The 16,271-nt window shown below is 53.5% G+C and overlaps 8 protein-coding genes across 8 annotated transcripts, besides 2 other annotated features; 4 read left to right on the top strand and 4 right to left on the bottom strand.

Annotated features, from left to right (window-relative positions):
* Positions 1-245: 245 nt before the first annotated feature.
* Positions 246-737, bottom strand: EKO05_0003282 (uncharacterized protein; the record flags this gene model as incomplete). Its single annotated transcript, XM_059636133.1, has 2 exons — positions 246-465; positions 523-737. The coding sequence occupies 2 exons, from the start codon at positions 735-737 to the stop codon at positions 246-248; spliced, it is 435 nt and encodes a 144-aa protein (XP_059492116.1).
* Positions 738-1,037: 300 nt separating this feature from the next.
* On the top strand, positions 1,038-1,871 carry EKO05_0003281 (uncharacterized protein; the record flags this gene model as incomplete). Its single annotated transcript, XM_038945411.1, has 1 exon — positions 1,038-1,871. One exon carries the CDS (start codon positions 1,038-1,040, stop codon positions 1,869-1,871), a length of 834 nt encoding a protein of 277 aa, XP_038800981.1.
* A 1,383-nt stretch (positions 1,872-3,254) lies between these two features.
* Positions 3,255-5,947, bottom strand: EKO05_0003280 (AAA ATPase afg3; the record flags this gene model as incomplete). Its single annotated transcript, XM_038938326.1, has 2 exons — positions 3,255-4,069; positions 4,120-5,947. 2 exons carry the CDS (start codon positions 5,945-5,947, stop codon positions 3,255-3,257), a joined length of 2,643 nt encoding a protein of 880 aa, XP_038800982.1.
* Positions 4,847-4,882: a tandem repeat.
* An 848-nt stretch (positions 5,948-6,795) lies between the features above and the next one.
* EKO05_0003279 (uncharacterized protein) lies at positions 6,796-7,332 on the top strand (the record flags this gene model as incomplete). The annotated part of the gene is made up of 1 exon (XM_038945412.1): positions 6,796-7,332. One exon carries the CDS (start codon positions 6,796-6,798, stop codon positions 7,330-7,332), a length of 537 nt encoding a protein of 178 aa, XP_038800983.1.
* Positions 7,333-7,608: 276 nt separating this feature from the next.
* EKO05_0003278 (uncharacterized protein) lies at positions 7,609-9,861 on the bottom strand (the record flags this gene model as incomplete). The annotated part of the gene is made up of 1 exon (XM_038945413.1): positions 7,609-9,861. One exon carries the CDS (start codon positions 9,859-9,861, stop codon positions 7,609-7,611), a length of 2,253 nt encoding a protein of 750 aa, XP_038800984.1.
* Positions 8,528-8,574: a tandem repeat.
* Positions 9,862-12,199: 2,338 nt separating the features above from the next.
* Positions 12,200-12,592, top strand: EKO05_0003277 (uncharacterized protein; the record flags this gene model as incomplete). The annotated part of the gene is made up of 2 exons (XM_038938612.1): positions 12,200-12,223; positions 12,314-12,592. 2 exons carry the CDS (start codon positions 12,200-12,202, stop codon positions 12,590-12,592), a joined length of 303 nt encoding a protein of 100 aa, XP_038800985.1.
* Positions 12,593-12,938: 346 nt separating this feature from the next.
* Positions 12,939-13,455, top strand: EKO05_0003276 (ubiquinol--cytochrome-c reductase subunit 8; the record flags this gene model as incomplete). Its single annotated transcript, XM_038938295.1, has 3 exons — positions 12,939-12,982; positions 13,114-13,329; positions 13,401-13,455. The coding sequence occupies 3 exons, from the start codon at positions 12,939-12,941 to the stop codon at positions 13,453-13,455; spliced, it is 315 nt and encodes a 104-aa protein (XP_038800986.1).
* A 664-nt stretch (positions 13,456-14,119) lies between these two features.
* EKO05_0003275 (uncharacterized protein) lies at positions 14,120-15,677 on the bottom strand (the record flags this gene model as incomplete). Its single annotated transcript, XM_038945414.2, has 2 exons — positions 14,120-15,564; positions 15,614-15,677. The coding sequence occupies 2 exons, from the start codon at positions 15,675-15,677 to the stop codon at positions 14,120-14,122; spliced, it is 1,509 nt and encodes a 502-aa protein (XP_038800987.2).
* Positions 15,678-16,271: the final 594 nt, after the last annotated feature.

Here is a 16,271-nt window from a genome sequence, read left to right as displayed (position 1 = left end):
TTAGACACATCTTCATTCCTAAAAAGCATCAATATCGCGCACTAGATGATCATCTAGACTGTCATGTTCTCGCCAATACTTTTCTGTTCTACACGGCATACCTCACTTCGCATTCGGTGGTAGTTGCACTTGGAATGGACAATCACCTCGCTTTTGGCTCCTGTAACTGCGCGCCAGCAGCTCAGACTATCGGGCCCGATTGGACCAATGTCCTGATCTGCGTGCAGCTTTAATATTCCACGGTGTCATTCTGCCAGGAGATGCACGTTCCACTGATAGCTAGCTTCTGGACTTATGTGTACCTCGATCCTCTGGATGAGGTAATTTAAGGTGAGAGGTGGACGCAAGTAGGCAAAAAGGCGCTGTAGCATGTTGAAGCGGAGAATATGAATTTCCTTAATATGTACCTTGAGCGCGTTCTTCTTGTAAGATGCTTCAATAGACAGACCGTCATTCATCTCGCAGCTGAGGAGGCATCAGGAAAGAAGGTACCACTTGAGCTCTTTTGGTGATTTGGCTCACCCTCGTACAAAATCGGAACTTAGTGGCACTGTAGATGTGATAGAAACGTGGCATGGATTCGCCACACATATGGGCGATGCCGACGAGATGAACACGTCGTCGATTAGGATAGGACCTGGTGATGTGATGTATAAGGGTCGCTGGTTCTTGAGCACAAAAGGCGTAAAAATGGCGTAACGGAGAAACTTCTTTATCTCCTGGCCTTGATTTGTCATCTTCGCAGGGAGTCATGTTGTAGGTCAGTGTGTTGCGCTGTTTCTTGGGTGTCGCTGATAACGCCATTTAAAGCTATGGCTATCCTGAAAAGTTCACAAGGTCAATGAGGCCTCGAAACGATTCACCACTGGAAAAGTGAAGAAGTTGTTCACGCAGTATTTTAACAAACAACTAGATTATCTGTGAATAGTAGCAATCGAAATGAAACCAGGCCACTGCTCCATCCCTGTTGGTAGTGATATAATAGCAGTGCTTGCCTGCGCAGGCCGACGCATCGCCCATCTCTGTAAACCGAGAAAATGGCACCATCCAATACCCGAGAAGTCGTCAACGTCTTCTGGCCGATGACTATTCCCACACATGCCCGCTTCTCTATCGCATCGCCCTTCCCACTTAGAGTCAGCTACCCACACAACGTGAGCTTCACTCTTACGCTCGAAGCGCCCATGCTCCTCTCCTCACGCTCGCCAGTTTATGTAATGCCCTCCGGCGTCCTTTCCTCAGGCTTCTCTCGCGGCTGGTCCACTCTTCCCACTGAGCTCAAACTCACTATTCTCCGCCACAACGTCATCTATCCTTCCGCAATCTGGCCTGCAAACGCAAACACTGCGATGCGCGAGTCTCTTTTCCCTTATTTGCGTATGACACCGGAAATAGCCTACTTATCCCGATTTCTGTTCTTCGCCGAGAACACTTTCATCATCCTCTCGGGCCAGGAAGAATCAAGCATGTCTCGTGGCTGTCCACCAGTATCTGTGAGGCCGCTGATGAGAAAAGTGAAGCTGATGATATGGCTCGAGCCTCACGACTGGGAGACGGTGAGTGCAATCGCGCAGAAGAGCCTTGGATTTGAACGCTTGACTCATGTCGAGGTGCGATGCTCAGTTGTCAAGTTTGTCAGGTCGCTTTCTACATTTCTCGATCCCGTCGAGGAAAACGACGCGGACTTTTGGAACTCACAGTTGGAGTTTCAAATACCTCACGGGGTGAATTTCGAATCGGACGGCGTCATTGGATTTGACCATTTGAGGTTTGGAAGGGGAGACGTGAATCACAGCCTTCTCCAGCGGGTAGAGCAGGTCGAAGGGTTGTTGAGAGAGAGGTTTCAGTTCGGAGTTCGGGAGCAATCTTGAAGCAAGCAGCACGTAGTTTTCGTTCGTTACAACCTACTATAGGGGACTGCTTTGATCTGTGTCGAAAGCTTTCTTCATCCGGTACAGGTTTCCGCGTGTCCACTCGGTGCACCATAGAAGAGTACTATAACAAGGCAATGGTGGGACAACTTGTGTTACCTTGTGCACCATCGTGTCATGCACATCACTGCATGTGTTTGGGCCGATGAACAATGATGCAATTGAATGAATTTCGCGCCTGCTGCCTGTCAGGCGTGGCTCGTGCAACGCCAGCCTAGCTTCATTTGTACCTGGATCAAACCTTCAGAGCACAACAGGAGTTGATACCTAATATATTTAAACCTCAGGTCAAGATAAAATAGCGTAGCCAACACTCTCCACTATCCCGAATTGACATAAAACCAAACAGCCATCTCACAGGATGATTGTGGAACGATATCTTACACTACACAACGAGATTTTGCTCCATGGATAAATACACTCTGGGTACAGCGCAGACGCATTCAGATCGCAATGCTAAACCTAGTACGAGAATAGTCCAGCAAAAGCGGAAGCTGTCCGTGAGGACCTGTCACCTGACCTGATCTGTTTCCTCAGATAAGCCCGCCAGTCCGCTGATCGATCCTTCTCATTCTTCTACTATGTCAATAGCTTCGTAGATGCAGATGACCTATTGCACGCGCTGCGGAAAAGGCAAGACACGACCCCACCCATGCCTTCTGGTCACCCAACTCAAAGACGTGGACGTACCGCGCGGGGCTGTGCCTGGCGGACGTGGACAAGAAGTAAGATCAGGTAAAACTGCTGCTTCCGGCTGCGGCTTGTGTTGAAGGTGCTAGGCAGGCGTAGAGGAGCGAGGATGAAGAGTTGACGTTGTACCAGGGGGAGTTTACGCCGTACAGGGGCTGGGCGGGTCAGAGTTTGCTTGGTGTGCTGCGGGATTGGGTTGAGAGCGTGGAGAGTGGTGCTTGGGCTGTGGACGAACAAGGCATGATAGGTGGGATCGGCAAGTGGGACGACGTGGTGCGAAAGCGGAGTAGGGGAAGTATGTATTGCCGGCGATGTATAGCCAAAAGACTGGTCTGATTCGATGTGGGTGTCAAGGTTAATTTCGTGGTCCTTGTTAACAAGACAATCCAAGTCAGCAGAGCACGTGGGATGTTGGTCATCGATTGAAAGCATGTGTGGCTGCAAATGTGGGTGGCTTGCTCAGACTATATCATACAATACATACAAGCGCCCAATCGATATGGAACACCTCTACTCTGGAATATGCTACACGCTGGCATGAGAAACACGGGAGTGGAAAATCGACGCCATGCCTTGCGGTGGTATGAACGAACAAAAGAAAATTCTACTTCGCAACCCAAACATCGCAATGTCTTAGATGTGATGCCTCGGCTCCTCAATAGCTTTGAATGTAGCAGGCGCCGGGGGAACCAGCGGCCCCTTTGTCCCTGTCTCGCCCTTGGGTTCCATAAGCCCTGGGGCCTTTCCAAATTCGCCGCTGAAGTACTTGTGGAAGTCCTGCGGGTCCTCGAACGGCCTCTTACCCAGCAATCTGATCATGTCTTCGCGGCCAAGCATCTCCTTCTTCAGCAGCTCCTCAGCCACAAGACCAACCTCAACCTTCTTCTCTTCCAACAGATCGCGGCATTGCTTGTACGCTTCGTCCACAATACGCTTTACTTCCGAGTCGATGTTCTTTGCTGTTTCTTCAGAGAAGGGCTTCTGGAACTGAGATTGCTGGTTGTCGTCGTCAAAGTAGATGTATCCGATCTTCTTTGTCATGCCCCACTTGGTCACCATTGCGGTAGCCATCTGCGTGACCTTGCGGAAATCGTCCGAGGCACCGGATGTAACAGTGTCGAAGTGCAACTCCTCAGACACACGACCGCCGAGTGTCATAGCCATGCGGTCCATCAGCTGGTGCACGTTCATCAGGTATGTGTCGCCAGCAGGGAGGTACTGGGCATATCCAAGAGCACCTTGGCCACGGGGGATAATGGAGACCTTGAGAAGCGGGTCGGCGTATTTGAAGTACCAACCGCAGATAGCGTGACCGGCTTCGTGGTAGGCAACCGTCTTCTTCTCCTCGGGCTTAAGTACCAAAGACTTCTTTTCAAGACCACCGATGACACGCTCGATGGCTTGCTCAAAATGGACCATTGTTACTGTGTCGGCGGAATGACGGGCGGCTAATGCTCGTTAGTACAAGAAGTCAAAGATAGGAACAGCAAGCACTTACCGATCAGCGCTGCTTCGTTGACACAGTTGGCAATATCAGCACCGGAGAATCCGGGTGTGAGAGCTGCCAACCTGCCCTTGAGGAACTCGATGTCTTCCTTGGTGATGATCTTCTTCAGATGCACACCAAAGATCTGACCTCGGCCTTCCATTGTCGGGCGGTCGATGTTGATGTGTCTGTCGAAACGGCCAGGACGCATGAGCGCCTGATCGAGAACATCAGGTCGATTAGTACCAGCAAGAACGACGACCTGCTCGGTTGTGTTAAAGCCGTCCATTTCTGTCAAGATCTGGTTCAGTGTGGCTTCACGCTCGTCGTTGCCACCACCGAAGTTCTGCTTCGAACGCGATCGACCAATGGCATCGATCTCGTCAATGAAGATGATGCAGGGTGTGCTCTTGCGCGCATTGGCGAACAAGTCGCGTACTCGCGAAGCACCGACACCTACAAACATCTCGACGAACTCGGAACCGCTGACACTGAAGAAGGGCACACCAGACTCGCCAGCCGTAGCCTTGGCAAGCAGCGTCTTACCGGTACCGGGGGGACCAGACAGGACAGCACCGCGAGGAATCTTTGCGCCGAGCTTCTGGAATCGCCCAGGGTCCTTGAGGAAGGAAACAAACTCCATGATCTCCTGCTTGGCCTCGTCCATGCCAGCCACGTCGGCGAACTTGACCTTGACGTCGGTCTCGTGGTTGAACTTCTTAGCGCGGCTCTTGCCCATGCCAAAGACACCGCCGCTACCACCGCCACCGCCACCAGCGCGTCTTGTGAAATAGAACAGCGAACCGAGGAGCAAGATGGTAGGGCCAAAGGACAGGAATGTACCGAACCAGGAGATCTCATTCGAGTAGGCGACGGGGATGCGCTCTGAGCTGGGGATGCCGAGCTCGTACTGTGCTTCGTCCATTTTGCGCTCGAAGGCCTCGACGGAGCCAATGGTGAAGTAGTAATAGAAGTTGGAGTTGACCGAGGGCGAGTCCGGGTACATGCCAGCGACGGCCTCGCGGTGCAGGTGGACCTTTGCCTTGTTGCCGTTCAGGATGACAATCTTCTCGACAAGGCCCTTGTCGAGGAAGGTTGTGCGGAACTCCTGCCATGTGATCTCCTTAGTGTCTTCGCTAGGGACAAACATCTTGTATGTGATCCACGCAAGGACAGCCGAGACAATCAGCGTGTTGGTATCGGCGCCGCCCATGGGGTTCGGCATGCCGCCACCGGCGCCCTCCTTCTTGCCCTCCTTCTGTCCTGCTGGCCCCGGGTCGTGGGCGCCGGCCTTTTGCTGCGGCTCATCCGTCTTGAAGTGCTGCTGGTCGGCGGTGCGGCGGGCCATGTTGGTCGTCATGCGCGAGATCTTGGCGGCGGTGGCGAGGTCCAGCTTCTCGCCGCGGGCCAGCTTGTCCATCTCCTCGCGCAGCTCTGGCGGAATGCCCGTCTTCTTAATTTCCGCCATGGCGTCCTTGACGGCCTGCTGCTGCGCCTTGGGCACGCCCATGGAGACAAACGAGACCAGCTGGTCAAGCATCTTCTCCTCCTCGGGCGTCAGCTTCGACATGTTGCTGTCGGCCGCCGCAGCCTTCTCCTCGGGCTTGCCATCCTTGCTCGCGTCTACCTGGCCTTCTGTCTTCTCTGCCGGCTCATCCTTCTTCTCGTTCCTGGGCTCCTCGGGTCCCGTCGCAAAGCGCCGCGCGCGCTGCTGGGCATACAGACACTGCGGGACAGGCACCCGCCGCCGTAATGCAAAGGGCGTCCGGGTTGTGAATGTGCTGGTGGTGCGCGAGAGACGTGCGAGCTGGCCGGGGGTGCGGCGAAGGAGCGTCGACATGTTGGGCAGTGGTGGGGGAGGTGGGTGGGGAGGATGCAGAATGGGGCGGATGCGGATGCGGGTGGGTGAGGACGAGGATGAGGAAGGTGAGGGTGGGGGTTGGAGTGCTGCGCCTGCACTGTTCCTACCATGCGCCGATGTGTATGGCGCCTGTAGAGTCTAAGGAACGGGTGTTGGGTACGTGCAATGGATGCGCGATGTGGCAAAGCGCGTGATGGCGAAAGCCTCTGCCGTCAGACGAGAGCGCAAGTCGTGACGCCGTCGAAGTTCGTGACTAAGCCGAAGACGCCCAATTGAGCCGCGACTCGACCGCGGACTAGGAGGCACGAGCTACGACCACCCCAACCCTCCAAGACAGGGAGTCAATCAAGCCCGCTTCGTGGAGCATGTTCTTTGTTACTGATGGACGACAAGACTGAAACGCACTCTGCGTTTGACGGGCAACCCTTCACAGTCTACTGAAAGCCTGTCACGTCCAAGACTCTCTGCATCCCCAACACCACGCGCACTGAATGATGTGACAGACAAAATCTCAGGAAAACCTGCAGTCTGTAGAGTGTACCGAATGAACTCGTGTCACACCCAAAAAAGTTAGCTTGTTCTGGTTCGACATTATAATCTTCACAAGCCTGCACCCCGCATCTGAGCTGACGTCCGGACAAGCTCGTCGCAGTCTGAGGAGAAGCATGTGAATTCACATATGACTGCATGCAGCATCGCCAATGCAACTGCCCAGCGGTTTAGCACCTAATGCTTCCAGGAACCCTCAATAACCGCAAAAGACTCCAACAACCCTAGCAGCCTCCCCCAGCTTTCCCACCTCTACACCGCCCAAAAACACTCTCACCATGCGTCTCCACCCTCTCAGCACACTCCATCTATCTCTACACCTCTACCTCCATCTGCCCTACGTGCTCTCGCAATCCACAAACACCACCTCCCTCACAGCCCCCGCCCTCGTCACAAACAACAACCGCACCGTGATCCAATGCTGGCGCCTCCGCATTCCGTTCCAGACCTCGTCCACGCCAGGCGTCGTTGGCGCAAAGGCGGCTACAGTCGCCAACGTGACCAATATGGCTTACACTGTCCTGCCACCTCGCTTTGATGGCGGACTGCACAGAGCACCCGCTCCGCAGATCGTGCACTTCGTTTCGGGACTCGCTCACATCACTTTGCCGGATGATCCAGACCGGGATCTGTGGCTGGTGGGCGGCGTTGGGGGTTTGCTGCTTGCCGTTGACACAACCGGCACAGGGCACATAACACGGTACCCAAGTGACCAGCACACGGTAGGTCTCCTCGCGCCGTTTGAGGGTGGGAGGGTGCCAGAATACGAGGTCGTCAAAAATGGGGGATGTGAGGGAGTGCAGACATTTCCTTAGAGTTGCCACGAGAGAAATCACGAAACCAAGTAATCAATAACTGACGCATTACATCTTTGTTGATTAGTCGTATCGAACGTGCGATACCATGTAAGCTACTATATATGTCGTTCATTCGAAAGAGACAGGAAATTGTAGGTGATCGAAACCACCAGAGCGAGCACTTCACCTGCTCAAGCCCTAAAGTCGTTCGACGCGCAAGTTGAATGCCGCCGTTGTCGATGTTCGTATGCGTCATAACCAGCATCAAATTCTAGAAACCAAGTGTGTGCTGGACTAGTATCCACCCAGACGCTTGACCATCATCTGCGCAGCATGAGACGCTGCGTTTCCACATGCTTTCTCGTTGCCACCAATTGCAGATGCCTCGCAGCCATCGGGATAGAAGAAACTCGAAAGAGCAATGATGATATAGGCAGCGATGAGCAGACTACCCTCAAGGTAGTTGCTCCTGCCGTCCAGCACCAAGAAGTTAACCACGAGGACCGTCACGAAGAGCGCGACAGTCTCGAAGATGTTGAAGTAAAGTGTCATCTCTTTGCCCATGATCCAGCCTAAGATGACAATAACAGGTGTGATGAAAATGGCAATCTGAATGGAAGAGCCAACAGCGATACCGATAGCCAGGTCGACCTTGTTCTTCATGGCGACGGTCACGGCTGTAACGTGCTCAGCAGCATTTCCGACGATGGGCAGAATGATAAGACCGATGAAGGCTTGGCTGATATTAGAGGTCTCGACCATGGGCTCGATAGCGTCACTCATGAAGTCCGCACAGACAGCGACGAGGCCGGTACTGATGAGCAACATAAAGATAGCAGCCTTGATCGACATATCGAGGGCATGGTCATCCTCGTCGTCACGAACGATGGCTGCCTGCTGGAGAGGAGCGGGAGCTTTGCCATTGTTAGTGCTGGTATGCAATTGCGTCCGGTCTATGCGTTCTGGCAAAGATCTAGACCGTCGAAGGGTCTGCTGTCTCGGAGCGGCCATGCGGATGTTGGGGGCAGGCCCGCCAACCGGGGCGAGGTTTTGTGGATTTGAGAAAACGTTGTTGGAAAGCAGCGACGGCAGACCAGGTCGATAAGCACGACGCCCGGTCACTGGCGCAGCTTCGCCTTGTTGCACCTCTTCTGCAAAAGCAACCCTAGGCTTGGGCTCCGGCCCTGCCACCTTCTCATCAACAAACTCGCCATGCTTGTGGTGCTTCTTGCTCTTGCTTCTGTCCTTGTGCTTGCGCTTCTCACGCTTAGTGTGAGGGACTGATGCGTGCGAGGCAACCTCGAAGTCACGCACACGGGGTGCGTTGATGTCTTCATCGGCTTCGTCGCCACTGATGATCGGGTCGTCGAAATGGCGAGGAACAGAGCTGCCAACGCTAGCATTCCTCTCAATACGAGCGGTCCGGGCGCCCTCGACACCAGACAGGGCAGACAACCCATCCTTGGAGCTGGCGCTGGACTTGCGACGGAGCTTGCGCACCATACGCTTGGCCTTGCGCTGCAGCGTACCAGAAGAATGCGAAGAACCATCACTGTCATCACTGCTCGAGCTGGAGGAAGACGAAGAGCTGGACGAGTCGAAAGCGCCAGCCAGAACACCAGGATGTGACTCCTCGTCAATGATGTGCTGAGGAGTACTGGCATACAGGTATCGATGACTCTTGAGTTGAAAGAGCAAGTACAGGCCGTAGACGATCAGCAGGATGACACTGGTGCCACGGCTGACGTAGAGAGTCTCATGATCGGCAATGGCATTGTCGCTGAAAGCGGCGTGGAATGCAGTGGGCAGCAGCAGACTCATGACAGCTAGAGCAAGCATGACACCACTCATCTGGGTGACGGTGCTGTTGTAAACTTGCTCCTGGTACTTGAGACCTCCCAGCAGGAAGGCCATGCCCAGGATGAGCAGCAAGTTTGCGAGGATGGAGCCCAGCAGCGAGGCTTGCACGACTTCGATTTGGTCGGAGGCAAGCAGAATGATGAAGAGAATCAACTCAACTGCATTTCCAAAGGAGACGTTGAGCAGAGCTCCCAGAGTGTCTCCAACGCGCTCGGCGACAACTTCGGTTGCGTGCGCCAACAATCCAGCGAGTGGAATGATGGCGATAGCGTTCATGGAGAAGACAATCTCGGCCTTGAGACCGACTACCTTAACGGCGATACCGATTGGCACGAAGACAAGCAGGATGTTGATCCAGCTGTGTGTCAAGGCATTCTTGGTGTGGGAGAGGAATCGAAGAGAGCCGTTCTTCATGCGGGTGGAGAGCGGCGCCTTAGGGGTCTCTATGGCGGGAGACGCAGCTCCATCTCCCTGGGTATTGACATGGGCGATGGCATGGTTGTGGTGCTCATCGCGCTTCTCGTTGTTGAGAGTGCTGGTGTTGGAGCCAGCACGCGTGGGGGAAGTGTGGCTGTTAGCGGTGGGGAGGACGGGCTGTGAGGTGACCGGCTTGCGTCCCAGTCCAAGTGCGGCAGCTGCCTTTGACTTGACACTGCGCGATAAAGAAGGATCGTCGGGTTCTCCCATCGGTTGGTGTGGTTGCGAGTTGAGTGCGTTGAGTGTGTGCGAAAGAGCACGCGGAGTACCTGAGGTAGACAAGCCTCCAAAGTGAGGCGCGGTAATCCTTATCTATGGTCTCGGCAAGCTTATGCCGGCTTGGTGTCAATGACACGAATGAGCAGCTGGCCAGTGACGTCGATGCGCTAGGATCACGCAGGATGTGGCGGATCGGTGAGGCGCAGTAGGCGTGGCGATGATCTAGAACGTTGGACGGTGATGGTGACTCGGTGCTTGTGTGTGCTGTCGAATGTCGAAGAAGTGAAGGTGGAGTCGATTGCCTCGATGATGCGCGTGCAGCTGATCACGAATTAATGCACCGAGGTAGTTGCTTGCGTTTGCTGGGAGTTGCTCGCGGTGCATTCTTGCAGGTTGGCCGAGAACGGGAAGCGCACTTTGGTTGCTACAACGCGACGCCTCCGTGGATCAGAACCAACTCCTCGTTTCACGACCTTGGAACGACCAAAGGAAACAGGGTTTGTAATCGCTGTCCCCTCTTTCCGTTCCAAACACCATTCTTGACTATCAACGAGCCATTTACAATTTTGAGGCTGCAGTGAAGCAGTCGTCGTGTGCTGTGGACCATAGTCCCCAGATTCGCTTCGTGGCCCACTGCGGTAGCATCATCGCTCTTGCATCGCGCCAGCCGGTTCCCCGCAACATTTGAATATCATTGAAAGTATGCCCTCGGTCTAACGGGCGCAACTTGCTGCTTTAGATGTGGGATTTAGAGGCTTTCATTTGTAGACTTCCCAATGACGGAAGCATGTCGAACCCCTCGCATTATGCGGAATGCTCACAGGATGAACGGCAAGTCGGTACAGGTGCGTGGAGATTCGCATACTTAGCATTGGACCCAAGCCCTCTTGGTCGCTACCTTATCTTGACGTGCAGTATGCATCCAGGTTTGCTGCTCCTACATCTACCACGTAAACTGCTGCAGACGAGAGATGCTAGTCTCAATTAGGTAGACGTGCGGGCAGATGTCTAACGAATGGCTTCGAAAGAGTCAAAAGTGAGTTATCTGAGAGGGGGTTGTAATGCATTTACTTATAGATTGAAATTATACCGCTGTAAAGCATAATAGAAAGAAGACATGCTCTCTCAACTATCTTTAGTGTTTGTTGTAAGTAGAGAGGCAGAATTAGAGCTCTGCCTATCAACGACTTTCCAGTTACCGCTTATTAAGTAGCCTAGTATACCTCCTCTTTAGTAGCCCATGCGGTACATAGGTGTCATCCTGTCATCTTTGCAGATACCAAATACCCATGTCATCGATGACCGCTTAGATACCACCGTAAACTCTTGACATATGTGTCATCGGTCGCTCCAGAACGATGGCCTTCTAAACTTGCCCTGCTGCTTTTTTGATCGTCGGAATTCAGGACTGTCACGTCCATCTGATGTGTCATACATAGTCCTGGTCCTAGTTGCGCTCTGTGGTAACGTTTCGCTGGGTGCAAGACGCATGAGACAATCACTGTAATGTGCATATAACGCGAAAAGTAGCTGTGGTCGACACATTGAGCTGCATGCTAACCAGCATCAATACACCTAAACGGCGAGCAGTTACGCTCGCTCACATTTGTTGATCTCCTTCTTCCACTGATCATAAATGACCGAAGCAAACACAGAAGCTAAATTGGTTGGTCGCGAACAATAAGAGGTGATAAGTATCTGTCTGCAGACAAAGCGTGACCTCGAGACAGCGTGTTTGGTCGACGCAAGTGAAAACCACATGACCGTTGGTTCTTGCGAATTCAGAAGTTCTGATGTCGCGAGGTAATCAGAATGACATGATAGTTGTAATGGAAGCTGTACATAATTTGCATTGGCCATTTTGCGCGGAGCAGTGTCCGTGAGCTGTAGTGTGTGAAGATGGTATGCGTTGCTGGTAACAATAGGCGAGGCGAAGCCAGATTACCAAGAAGACCGACGCAATCAGTACGGTACCATATGAACTCAAGCTTATTTGCGTTGATGTGCAACGAACAATTCCTTTGGAAAGTGTGTTGTATTGGTGGAATGGTTGATAGGCCGAACACCGGGCGTCTCACAGCCCCAAACGTCGCAGGACGCTGCTCGATCAGGGCAGCAGCTCTAGCACTGCCACGTCCGAGTACGAGGCAAGCTATGTCTTCAAGTTTTTGGTCCTGACAACTCAGTACATTACACCTACATCACGCGACACATTTGCTCGCTCTGTACCAGACTATACGCTCGCTTCCTCGCTTCCTCGCCCCCTGGCCTGATTGCAGACTGACCACCTCTTTACGCTCACTTCCCAGCCAAGCGCGCAGTATTCACAATGGCATACAAGGACAACGATGATGTAAGCGTCAGCACTGATGCTCAAGAACTCCAGATTGGCTCTGGAGGGGCAGTCCACTCCAGTGAAGGACCCAAGAGCTGACGGCTGCAGGACTCTTCCCGTCTCCCTGAGGGCTTCGAGCGTATTGGATACGACGCCGATACGCAAGTCTACACATTCAAGTCGCCAGAGGGAGAACTGTACGAGTCGGCGCCCGGCAATCGGTACGGCGAGCTGTGGCCTGCTGGGCAGCGTCCGCAGTACAGTCAGGAGGACTTGGAGGCAAACAACGAGCTGATAGAGAGAGGCAACCTGGAGAGTGTCAGGATGATGATGCCCTTTGTGCTAGTCATTGTGTTGTTCTTCGTGCTGGTCATGAAGATTATTTAAGCGGCTGCTCCAGTGCGTTGAGTATGCGTTGAGTATGGCTATGCGTTTGCGCACGCGACACAACGGCAACAGTCACTACAGTCGCGCAACACTGTTGTATAGACCACGAAGCATGGTCGATGTCCCACTACATATACTGCACGTAACTCGTAACTCGTACCTCTGCGTGATGCCCACGCTGATGCCCTTGGGCTGGACAGCCAATCATGTAACGCTCAATTGAGCCCACGCCAAGCAAGTCTGCATCTAGCGCGGAAGCGACGTCCGCCTGTGAGCTCTGGCAGCTTTCTCAACGTCAACCCACCACTCCCAATCCCTCCGCACATCCCGCGACTCGACATTCACAATGGCTGGCGGCGGTTCCGATCCCAACGCAAGGCACAAGGCCACGTACGTCCGCCCTCCGCGCCCGCAATCGCTCTTCCCTCCGCCGCACGACGCACTCCCGGTCATGGCGCAAAACACCGCACCCACCGCATACACTACAACGGGCAACTGGGCAGTACGCTGACCGCACATAGATGGCACATTGGCTCCTGGGGCAACCCCTATGAGGGCGGCGGCCGACCCGGCAAGGGCGTGGTCACCTACTCGCTCAGCCCCAACAGACAGCGCCCTATGGCCACCTTCATCGGCAAGGGCTTCTGGAACGTCGTGCGCCGCTCGCGCAACCAGGTCCTCTACTTCATCCCCCCGCTGATTGCCGGATACGCCACCATGGAGTGGGCCATCGAGAGGTGAGTCGTGCCAACCCCGTGGGCGCTCAACAGGCAGCACAGTACCCAGGCCAGCATGCTGACACGCATAGGAACGAGTACCTCAACTCGAAGCAGGGCCGTGCTGAGTTCGCTGACGCTGAGTAAATGCAGCGGACAAGCGTTTGGATGAGTTGCGACCTGTATACTTAGAAGAGCTTGACGTCGGGCACTGCTTGGCACGACAATTCCTGATTCGAGTCGACGAATAGATTGTACATCAACTTTTCCCTCCAGCTGCTTCTTCGTTGTTGACACACTTGATACATCATACATGACAGAGCGACAAGTTTCTTTGCCGTGGAATCACATCGGCAGTGGGCACTTCAACACGACTAGCGTCAAGGCCCGGCACCGGTTAGGACTCTTTGCCTTCACTAATGACTGATCCAGCTGTTCACCGCGCTACCTTTCAATCTTCCTCAGCGTAGAGAATCCTTGAACATGATTCGTCCGGCGAAGTCTGGAGAGCTAGTACAGTTTTCAAACAGATGTCTGATATGGGCAGAGTTCTCTGTAGCTATTCGCCTGATTCCTCAGTAACAACGAGCTAAGATACCCACCAACGTGTCTTGTTTCCCCTCAGCATCTTCACTTTGTTCGCACGAACATCGGAATACAAAGGGCCTACAATGCGATGTTGTTCAGCTTCGTCACAAACAGGCAGTCAAGAACGATGAATCAAAGACAGACTGCTGGTAGTGAGAGCACAACCATATATGAAGAGCACAGGAACGAAGCTTTTGATTACAAAGCTGTAATGATCTCGCACTCATGCGGGCAACATGCCAGGCTGGCGGGTGTTCTTATACCCAATATTTATCACTTCAGGCAACTGCAGCAATCCCACAACCCTAGCCTCATCAGCCGGCGTCCCGATCGGGACCCTCTTCACAAACCGCGCAAAGAACGCATCTCGTATCTCGTCGGGTTGTGCTTGCTCCCAGGCTTCCTTGTCATCCAGCGGCATGGGCGAGACGGCGTTGAGCGCCGTGTTGACCGTCTTTGCCAGCCGCCGGCCTTCGGGCGAGTCGAAGCCGCCAAGAGCTTGCCATGCGACTTTCGTTGCGACGAAGCCGATGGTGTTGGACTCGTGTGCGCCTTCGCGCTTTTCGTATTCTTTTAGCTCGAGACATTTCGCTATGGTGACTGCGGCTTGATTGCGGAGCGCAGTGTTCTCGGGTGACGGCGTGAGCGAGTCGATGATCTGCAGGATGCAGATGTGCACGGTGTGGTAAAGCATCAGCGCCGTGGCTGAGTGGTGGTTCGCGACGCCCAATTCCTCAGCCAGCGGGGAGAGAGGCTTGTTTGGGTCGAGGAGTGAGGCGTTGAAGCGCTGCCATAATGGGTAGAGCTTGTTGAGGTCGTCGAGTGTATTTTGCACGCGTTGCAAGAGCGGCTCGTAGTTCCACAGCGGAGCGCTGCCGTCGAGCATCGCGTTGCGCTCTCCCATGAGCTGTGTGCAGTCGGCTAGACAGGTGAATATGTGATGTTGCAGCATGCTCCCTTCGGTTGCGTCGGCTGGTGGCGGTGCGTACTTCCATTCATCTCTTGCGTATATCGAAGGTCTCGATTCTGCGAGTGCGCCTATAATCGACAAAATCCTCAGTCCTCGGAAGATAGTCGCTGTGTTTCCAGTCGTGTCTGTCGGTGGACCGCGCATAGCCATGATGGCTTCTAGACCTCGATGGTGCTTGAAGAAGTTCTTCGGGCCAGTCGGTAGGAAGATTTCGAGAAGCATGCAGGTCAAGGCTGTGAGTATTGTCTCGTCGGTAGTCTGCAGCTCTGGTCGAGCTAAATGTGAGTTGAGCTGTCGCAGAACTTCGCCATACTGAGCATATCCTCGACGAGTGATTTGCTTTTGACGATGCTGCTTGCCAAAGAACGTGACTGAGAGACTGAGCATGGAGTGCCGTAACAGATCGAGGCCCGGGTTATCGAGAATTAGGCTACTCTGATCTCGCTCAATCATGTTGCACGCCAGCTCAACTGGTCCGCCTCTTAGCAGATTCTTACGTGTATAAGCTAGACATATTGCCTCTCCAAAGGCCTCGAGAGAAAGCTGCGTCGGCAGAGTCGGCGAGGCTATAACTACAGCATTTTCAGGACTCGAGTCGGAGGAGAAGTTTGTGTTTTGATTGATCCAAGTTACGTCTTTTGGGCCATCACACTCAAGCCCTCGCTTCTTGCAGCGAAGACAGGTTGGGCGCGTTTCATCTGAAGGTTGTAAGTATATGAACTCGGTCGTCAAAGTGTTCATACTCACCACACTTCACTCGACGCTTTCGACAGTTCGAGCAACCTTTCGAGCGACCACCTCTGCTCACCATGCTCAGAGCACGAGATAGCACGTTGAGTAAGGGTGCCGCTATCTAGTGTCCGCGTGCTCCACTGTGCAGCAACTTGTGGCTATCCTAGACTACAGACACCTGCAAGAGAGACCTTCAGTTCCTTATGCCAATGTTTCGACTGCATCTCAAGTAAGTAATGATGCGTGTTGTAGGACGGAACTGGACGACGCAATGTCGGTGGCTGTGCTTTCGGCGGTCGGTCCAACGCAAATGCCGAGATTCAGGCGAACCGTCGAGGTCAACGCCTCTTCTCTTTCACAACCTTAACGTCCCCGTCACCGTTTTGACGTGTCGAGAAATGGTGTATAGAGAAGACCACCGATGTGGACATCAATCCTCAGGCATGCTGTCATTCACGCAGTCGAGTCTTCGGCAGCAACGCTAAAACATTGGCCATGGTGCGGTGTCAATCCCAACAGCTGGGACTTTGATCTCTCGACCTCCAAGCAAGAGAGAGGAAGCAGTCCATGATTCCATGCTGGTTTACAGATATTTGCAGCATGGATTTGGCCTTACGACGTCAGATCGCGTGTGAGATGAACCAGAAGCTTTCGAAGTTCCACATATATACTT

Source organism: Ascochyta rabiei, chromosome 5, assembly GCF_004011695.2.
Source record: "Ascochyta rabiei chromosome 5, complete sequence".
Lineage (NCBI taxonomy): Eukaryota > Fungi > Ascomycota > Dothideomycetes > Pleosporales > Didymellaceae > Ascochyta > Ascochyta rabiei.
The sequence above is the reverse complement of the archived record's forward strand: the minus strand, read 5'-3'. Positions and strand labels throughout refer to the sequence as shown.